Raw genomic sequence first — 9,478 nt, 5'->3', positions numbered from 1 at the left:
CAATTTAGCTTAAATTGGAGCTCAATTAAATAAACAGACTTCACCACGATCATCAGCATAAAATTCCAGCCACCGGCTATCCCGGTTGAAGTTCCGGAAAATAATTAATTAATTTAATTAATTTCGAAAAATAATATTTAATTACTAAAAATTCCAATTATGCCCGACTTGCCAAATTGAAGCCCGATAAGGGTTGGGAAAAATCCCAAGCTACCTTCAATAAATAGTAGACCACGTCTACTTGCTAAATACACACTCAATTTGTCTAATTTGCATCACAATTGACTAATAAACACTAATCCATACTAATCTAACCACCTAAACCTAATTAATTAAAAATAATCAACCCTTAAGCATCATTAGTCTACTAAGCAAGGATTAGTGAGATTACTCACCGGATTCGCATGCAAATCGGACCAATCCAATAGGGACGACACGATGGTCGTTTCTTCCCAAAGCAACTCATGGATCTGGGGCCCAGATCGGCCTAAAAGCGGGCCCAAAGGGGCTGAAAACCCACTCGCGGGTTTACTACCCTTAATGCAAAACAGAGAGAAAAAGAGTTTGTTGGGGGCGGTAAGGGGTCGGGAAGGTAGGCGGTAGTCCAGCGAGGCTGTACGACAGCTCCAGCGGTCTGCTCAGCCGCTCACGGTGGCTAAACAGAGGCCGAATAGGAGCTGGGTCGCACAACGAGGTGGTGAAAGGCGTAGCCAAGCACGGCTACACGCGTGCACTTGCGGGGAAGAGCGACCGGCGAGCGGTGGAGCGTGGGCGGCAACGGCAGCTGCTCCGATCATCAGACGATGGTGGTTGCTGCTTCTTTTTGCTGTCTTCGCTTTAGCTTCTGCTTCGCACGAACGGAGAGGGAGAGGGGAAGGAGAGAGAAGAGAGAAGAGTGAGAAGAAGAGATAAGAGTGAGGAAGTTTGAAAAGTCAAAGTGAAAAAGCCAAGAGGGAGACAGCAAGGGGGGCATTCAGTCAGTGGGGGCAAAAAACACACGAGGGGAAATGAGAGAAGGAGAGAGAGAAAAAAAAAAGAAAGAAAGAAAGAAAGGAAAAGGGAAAAATGAGTGTTTGGCTAAAAATAGAAAAGAAATGGGAAGATCACCAAAAAAAAAAAAGGGGATTTCCTCAAATAGAAAATCCTAATCCCAATTTCTTTTAAATAAGCCCATAGATTCTCAAAAGGATTTTCCAACTTAGAGTTCTTGATCCCCATTTGCAATTTGCATCCAAAATCCCTCTTAAATTTCTCTCAAATAACTCTCCCAAAAACCAATTGATATTTCCATAATCAAATTGATTATTTTCCTTATCCAAGAATCCCCCATGCTTCTCGATTTCACCATCAAAATTAATCCCCGGCTTCAACTAAACGAAAACAGCCCTAACCTGACTTTTTCCCAAAAAGTTTCGGTTGTTAGAAAAATCTTCTAAGATTGAGTCGGGAATCCTAGAATTTATTGTGACATGACAGAACTTTCAATTTTGAAATTGGATTTGAATCGACGGTTAATTTTCATTTGGCGCGTTTTTAGCGTAACCTAGGCTACCGGGTGGTTTTCAGAACTTTTTAAGGAAAATGACTTGTGGTCGATTTTCTTCGAACCACTATGAACCCATTCAACTCAATGGCGACTCTCGATTGTCGTGAAAATCTCGAGGATTTAATTACGAACACAGGGTACCAAAACGATAGTAAAATCAAATTAGTGTCGGTCGACGAGAATTTTCCAATTTAGTGGAGTCACCCACGATCAGCCACACATCTTAGTCGAACAGACCTATCTCTGATCTTAGATCGATTTTTAAATGTGCTGCAATGGCCTCTAAAGATGAGCACGGTCGAGAAGTCGATTCTTGATCGAATTCTCAAGTTTATTGCCTTAAAATTTCTTAATTACTTACCTGGACAGTCTAGTTATCTCAAGAGTGATCGGCTCTGAGAATAGCCCTATAAACGCATCAACGAAATGCCCGATTAATTCAGAAGAAAATAGGTTGAGAAATTCAGGATGTCACACACTAAGTCACTCTTCTTGTGTTTTTCTCTATTGAATAAATTTTGTAAGCATTGTTGACGAGAAGAACAAGTGGTTGCAAGGACCTCAAGCTTTGGAATTTTAATTTTCACGCTCTACCCCAAATTGACTGAATGACCTCCAGAATAACTTCTTCCAATCAATCCGTTAGACAGAATCAATAAAGGAAATCTTATAGCCATTTGAAGATTGAGATGAAAATCCAATAATTCTGGTCGCCCATACAATCAAAATCTAGGTTTTCATAAGTAGATGTTTCCCAAAAATGAACTTGTCTTCAAAATTGATTTCATTAAATCGTGATTGATTCTGTTAATTTATTTATAAAAGGTAAGTGAGATTCTTCACCAAAAAACCAAATATTAAGGATAAATCTCGTATGTACAAAATCCTTATCGATAGATCAATAATCTTGAGTCTGATTATATCTTCATTCTGAACTTAGTTTCAGTATAGATCTCATCAAAGTGGGAAAGACTTTTGGAGTAAAATAGACTTTGACAACATTCCATATAGCACAGAAGTCTAGTATTCTTTAGAATAAGAACAAGAATAGGAAAGTTTTGTCAACTTCAAAACCAAATAGGAGTTTTCTCAACAATTGTTTCGTTGTGCTCACACGAGCAAAAAATGAATCAAAAGTCCATTGGTTCAAATCCCGAGCAAGCATTGCAAAGCCGAGTTGTTCCATCAAGTTGAGGAGGCTATCAAGGCCTAGCTCCTATAGTCCATCTTGATCTCCACCGCAAGGCCTGGCTCCACCACCAGCTCGAACGCATTAAATTGTTGCTCTGCATATAGAGGCCACGTGGCCACCACCACGCCGAACCAAATGCTCTCTAAGGTGGAGTTCCATCCGCAGTGCGAAATGAAAACCCCAATCGCTGGGTGGGCAAGGGCTGCAGCCTGTGGGGCCCACCCAATCACTTTCCCAACACTGGCCGTCCGGTCAAGGAACCCCTCCGGCAAGACCTCCATGGGGTCCGTGTAGTCACGTGGTAGATCATACTTGCCCTTCGGCGGCGGCTGTCGTAGGGACCATAGGAAGTGGTGCCCACTCCGCTCCAGCGCGTAGGTTGTCTCCTTCACCTGGTCCTCGCGGAAGCTCCCCGCACTCCCGAAGCATAAGAAAACCACTGATGAAGGCGGTTGCTCGTTGAGCCACTCCATGATATCGTTGCCTCGGCCGCCACCATCAGCCTTCGCTTTAGTCTCCCCCTTCAAATTCAATATGGGCCCTACGGGGTACACCATCGGCGCCCCAAGGGCCGCCAAGGACCCCAGTGCATGTGGTTCGAGCTCGTCGAAGGTGTTGATGATAATTCCCTTGATCTTTCTAATCCTCTTGGCGTGCTCCAGGAATGGTCGGACCTCCTCTTTAAACAGAACCGCGGACGGTAAGACCTTGGCCGGCAACGTGTGCTCGAAACTTGGGATGTCCAGCTCAGCAGCTGAGTCCTTGAATTCAGTTATGTCCACGTGTTGCTCGTCTTGGAGCGATTGGAGGTGCAGCATTAGCCCAAGGAACGCGGCGCTGGACATGAAGTAGACATAGGACGGGACTCCAATTTCGTCTGCCAGCTCGATCATGGTGGTGCAGAACATGTCAATCACGAATCCCGCAAGCCGCCAGGTCGAGGCAGCCAAGTCAGTGAGGTCGGCGATAGCCCGCTTGATGTGGGGCTTGTTGCTTTCCATGAAGTCGCTGAAGAATTTGCCCGAGGAGATCTTGGTGTCTAAGTTCACATGCGGGAGGTGGATGAAGCGGATGCGGGCGGCAGCCATGGAGGTGGCAAGTGAGCTTGTGTAAGAGTCGACTTCGGAGTCGATTGGAAGCTTCATGATGAGGATGGTGATAGAGAGGCGGGGGTCGCGGTTGACAAGGAGCTTGGCCATCTCGACCATCGATACAATCTAGGTTTTCATAACCCTTTGTTGTTCTCCCATGTGAAGTAGGTATCACCATCTAAACCACGTAAATTAAGTCAATGATTCATTCTCTTCCTCTGTTTATTTGGTTATGCAATCATTTCCTTTTCCAGCACTTATATTAGAGATTGTTGATTGTGGACATAAAATTCTTTAACGGGGGGTTGAATACGAGTTCCATTTATGTTTATATCATCTGACAATATGTCCTATCACTATATTAATTTTATATAATGAAACTATGGACGCCTAATGCTACTTGCAACTTGATGTCAAGATGAGAAGAATATAAAATTGGTTATCTCTAGTTAGGCATTTTGTCGCCCTTCTTTGCAATGCTTTTCTTATCATTTGACAAATGACAGCTGTATATAACATTAACAATATTTTAAGAATATTATAATACCAGTTTATTAAAGGAAAAATGACAAATTTTCTCTAAATTTTGTCCCAATGTGGATCATGAATTACAATCTAATGTGTAATGTAATTTCTGAATTTTTAATTTGGTCAATATGGTCCTTGCACTTTTGGTTATGTTCAATTTAATCCCTCAATACATAAAAATGTCCAATTTTCCTCATTAATATAAGTTCAGGGCGAGGCATGGAGCTTCATAAGTTATGGTTCAGCCCATAATTGAATGGTTTTATGGTGTTAGACATTAACTATGATAAGTACAATGTTAATTTCGATGGTTATTTTTCTTTAATTGCATCTTCTAGTTATGTTGAGATTGATGCAAGTACTTGGCATGCTAGATTAGGTCACATTTAGTTACAAAGAATGCAAAATTAGCTAGAGAATGTCTTTTTGAGTCACTCACTCTCACTAATGTTAATCTACCTGTATGTGAACATTGTCTAATGGCAAAAGCAACTAGAAAACTAATCGGTAAAGGAACAAGAGCCGAATTTTCATTACAACTCATACATTCTGACATTTGCGATCCTTTCAACGTGAGGGCGAGGTATGGAGCTTCATATTTCATCACTTTCATAGATAACTTCACGTGTTTCGATTATATCTTTTTTCTCTTCCATAAGTTAGAAGCAATAGACTGCTTTAAACGATATATAACGATGGTAGAGAATCGGTTGAACAAAATAATAAAAGCATTGAGAACCGATTACAGATCTAAGTATCTATCTAAGCAATTCAAAGCTCTTTGTGATGAAAATGGAATTGTACGACAATTGACTATTCTTGATACTCCACAACAAAATGGGATAGTAGAGAGAAAGAATAGAACCCTATTGGGAATGGTTAAGTCTATGATGAAACAAGTAAATTTACTTATCTTCTATTGGAGAGATGTGTTATTGACTGCTGCCTATGTACTTAACCGAGTGCCCTCAAAATCAATCACTTCCATCATTTATGAATTGTAGAATGGTAAGAAACCAAACTTAAGTAATCTACGTCTATGGGGATGTGCAGCTTATGTTTATGATTCTTCACATAAATATGACAAATTAGGTCCTAGAGAGAAAAATATATATCTTTATAAGATATTCTAGACACTCCAAATTGTACGTGTTCATAAGTAAACAAGCTGATGGAAGTATAACTGAAATTGAGTTACAAGATGTCACGTTTTTGGAGAACGATTTTCCTAGTAAATGAGATATTAATAAGGACTTCCAATTATATGAGATGAAAGATCCTAATAATACACCCACTAATATTGTAGAGGGAAATAAAGATTTACCTCAACATACAAGACCTAGTGGGAGTGTTGCATCACTTGCAAACTGAATTCAAGAGAAATTCGATTACACAAAAAGTAATTGTAAAAGTATTTCTCGTCATCGTTTTAAGATTGAATGGGAAGCATTTATGATTGCTCAGAAAAACGATGCTGAGCCTAAAATTTTTCAAGAGGCTCTCTCATCCTTTGATAAGAAAGAATGGAGAAAAGCTTTGGAAGATGAAATGGAGTCAATGAGGGCAAATCACGTCTGGGACTTGGTTGATCTATCACTCAATCGCAAGGCCATTGGAAACAAGTGGGTTTTTAAGATTAAGCGAAGGATGGATGGATCCATTGAAAAGTATAGAGCTCGTCTTGTGACGAAAGATTATACCCAACAAGATGATAGAGACTATAAGGAAACATTTTCACCAATTGTAAGGTTTGCCTCAATACGTTTATCCTAGCTATCGTAGCACATTTGAACCTTGAATTACATCAAATAGATGTAAAGACGGCATTTCTCAATTGAGAACTAAATAAAGAAATCTATATGAAGCAGCCAATAGGTTTCATAGCTAAAGGTTAAGAGCATAAAGTTTACAAGCTTCATCGTTCAATATATGGCCTTAAGCAATCATCTAAATAGTAATATCTTTGTTTTCATCGAGTCATAACGACTTTTGATTTTACGATGATCGAAAAAGATCACTACATATGTTAAGCAGTCCGAAGATAAATTTATGATTTTATCACTTTATGTGGACAATAATCTATTGGCTGGAAATGACAGGGTTTTCGTTATCACTATAAAAGAATGGTTGTCCTCCAACTTTGAAATGAATGACAAGGGAGAAGCTGTTTATATATTATGAGTTATGATTGAAAGAGATTAATGAAGAAAACTCCTTATTTTATCACGAGAATCTTATATAATAAAGATTCTTGAACGTTTCAATATGCAGCACTGTAATCCCATTGATACTCCTATCATGCAAGGTGAAGGCCTAAGTACTAAGATATGTCCTAAGACTCTAGAAAAAGTAAAGTAATGGAAATTGTTACTTACGTTAGTGTGTCGGAAGTTTGATGTATGTTATGATGTGTACTCGACCCGACATATGTTATGATGTAGGATTGGTGAGTCGATATCAATCAAATCCCGGTCAAGCACACTGGAAAGCAGTGAAGAGAATCATGAGATACTTAAAAGGCACCATAAACTATCGACTTTGTTACCAAGGGAATGATTTACGCCTATTAGGCTATTCAGATGCTGATTGGGTTGGAAATTTAGATGAGTGTAAATCGACTTTTAGATATACATTTTTGCTCAATGGATGTGTAATTTCTTGGAATAGCAAAAAACAAACATGCACAACCTTATCTATGATTGAGGCAAAATTTATTGCATGCTCTGCCATAGTGCAAGAAGCAATATGGCTAAAACATTTCTTTGGAAAATTTAGCCACTGCCACTGAGGTTCCAAGATCGATAATAGTTTATTGTGATAGTCAAGCAGCCATTGCTTATGTGAAAAATCCTAAATATCATGGAAGGACGAAGTATATTGATATAAAGAACAACTTCATTAGAGATATGATAGTGCAAAAAGAAGTGATCCTACAATATATTTTAGCAACCATTTATGAAGGTTGTTCCTAAAGATGTATTCTTGACCCACATGATGTCATTATGACTATGTAGAATGTGATATGTGTTATTGTAAAGGATCATTGGTTTATGTATATGTAGACATATGTATTGTACTTGTTTATTCATTAGTAACTTGATGTTTTATCAATAAGCACAAATCTACTATGAGATTAGCACAAACACACATATATTATTAAAAAGTATGTCAGCATGCAATGATTGGTTCACTCACACGAGCAATTACCTCAAGTGCTATAGTTAACATGTTGAGATGAGACTTTATGTACAAATAAATGCTGAAGAACAAGTTTAGTACATAAAATAATGTCGCCTTGATTGGAGTCAAAATGAGGTCTATGGTTTATATATAATAAGACCAAACTTTATAGTCTTAGAATCATGTATGCTTGAAAAATGCCGAATGCGAGTATTTAATTGAGCATTATAGAAAGCGAGCCGATATAGCACTCAAGTTAAACTTGAGTACGTGAGAAGCACGTGACTATGTTTAGGCAAAGATCTGTATAGTGGATATATTTAATAAATGGCATACTCTCTTATAAAAAGAAATCCACTATAGTATGTAATTCATACTACATGTGTATTGTACGACCGACAAGGGAAGGTGGGTAAAATTATCTCTATTTACTCATCGTGTGAGCCATTGAGGGAATTTATAGTTTACCTTATTTTGTGACCTATGTTACTTTTGACTATGTTCTCGAAGTAAAAGATCAATATTGCTACTTTAGCATGTTACCGGTGATCATGAATAGATATGACTTTATGGGATATGTCTAGAAAAGCAGTTGTTCTGAACTAGAGAGAGACATGAGTACCCGGGAAGACTATTATGGTTTTATATCTATCACATGTATTTATTGGTCAACCAATTATATCACATTCCGTAATTTAAATCTAATTGTAAATACATAGTGTTATGAAAATAGTCAAGTATAGTCTTTAAGGGATAAGTATACTTGGATTGATGTAACAAAATATGTCTGGAACACTGTGAGATATCAATTGTTTTTTTTTTTTTTTTTTTTTTTTAGGGTTGTAGCCATTATGTCATCCCTAACGGATATATAATTTGAGCTCCCAAGTGCATGTGTATTCACTAGTCGCACAGCTTTCTTGCAAGGATGAATTGTTTCTAAAGTTGATGAATGTTGAATGCCTTATATTCTTGATAGAGTGCTATCAAGTCCATCATGTCCGAGTGGGAAATGTTGTGCTTAATTAATACGTCAATGATTGGGTACAATTAGAACGCACCGTTTCAACTTGATATGTTATGATGGAAAGACACCCTTTGAAAGGGTATTAGGGAGTCATATAAAAAACTTCTGAAGATAACCGTTTGGATGGTTGGCAAAATGTATGCTAAGAAAAAAATTATTCTCCTTTTCTTGTCCCCTTTCCATCAAAGAAAAATAAGGCATTCCATTTCTCCTTTATGAAAACAATTGACATTTACGCTATGGAAATTTGATGTTTTTCTCATGACTACATTTAGATCAACATGAAGTAATATTGTTCGCCATTCATTCTCAATTCAACGATCATTCCAGGATAAATTGTTCATTGCACATCAGAAAGAAGTAAGTCGTCCTCTGCCGACTTTCTACCTACAGTTCACAAGTTCAGTTCATCGATCCGGCAAAAAGCTAGATAACCATCAATTTGATTTGCTAATTTTTTTTTTAATTCCTGAAAAAATAACTTTGCTTGCTGACATTTCACAAAACAAATTCAAACTCTCTCAACATTGGATATATTTAAATTTATCAAATTTTCAAGTTTGACGCATGTTAAATTATACATTGGATAGAAAATCATGAATGAACTGTTGGACCGACCGACCAAAAGTAGGCCGAGGATAAAGAATATAAGGTTATTCGGAGACATCAAGGAGATGTGCTCCACATGTGAGGAAGACTTGTCAATGAGACAGAGAGAGAGACCGACAGACAGACAGACTTTCCCGAGCAATGCACAAAGTGGGAGAAGAAAAGGACAAACGGAATAGTTGCATCCACACACCAATGCAACCAGACAATGGGATGGGACTATTCTAGTCCATAATTTCGATTAACAAATGATGTTTAAGCGACTTAAGTCATCACTGAGATCTCATAAAAAAACTCAGACAAAT

The 9,478-nt window shown here is 38.2% G+C and overlaps 1 protein-coding gene across 1 annotated transcript; it reads right to left on the bottom strand.

Moving 5' to 3' along the window:
• Positions 1–2,654: 2,654 nt before the first annotated feature.
• On the bottom strand, positions 2,655–4,151 carry LOC104433819 (putative UDP-glucose flavonoid 3-O-glucosyltransferase 3). The gene is made up of 2 exons (XM_039316544.1): positions 4,143–4,151; positions 2,655–3,955 (listed from the first exon to the last, which is right to left on the bottom strand). The coding sequence occupies exons 1-2, from the start codon at positions 4,149–4,151 to the stop codon at positions 2,756–2,758; spliced, it is 1,209 nt and encodes a 402-aa protein (XP_039172478.1). The 3' UTR covers positions 2,655–2,755.
• Positions 4,152–9,478: the final 5,327 nt, after the last annotated feature.

The sequence above is a fragment of the Eucalyptus grandis genome, chromosome 1 (assembly GCF_016545825.1).
Source record: "Eucalyptus grandis isolate ANBG69807.140 chromosome 1, ASM1654582v1, whole genome shotgun sequence".
Taxonomy (NCBI): domain Eukaryota; kingdom Viridiplantae; phylum Streptophyta; class Magnoliopsida; order Myrtales; family Myrtaceae; genus Eucalyptus; species Eucalyptus grandis.
This window is presented reverse-complemented; position numbering and strand designations above follow the sequence as displayed.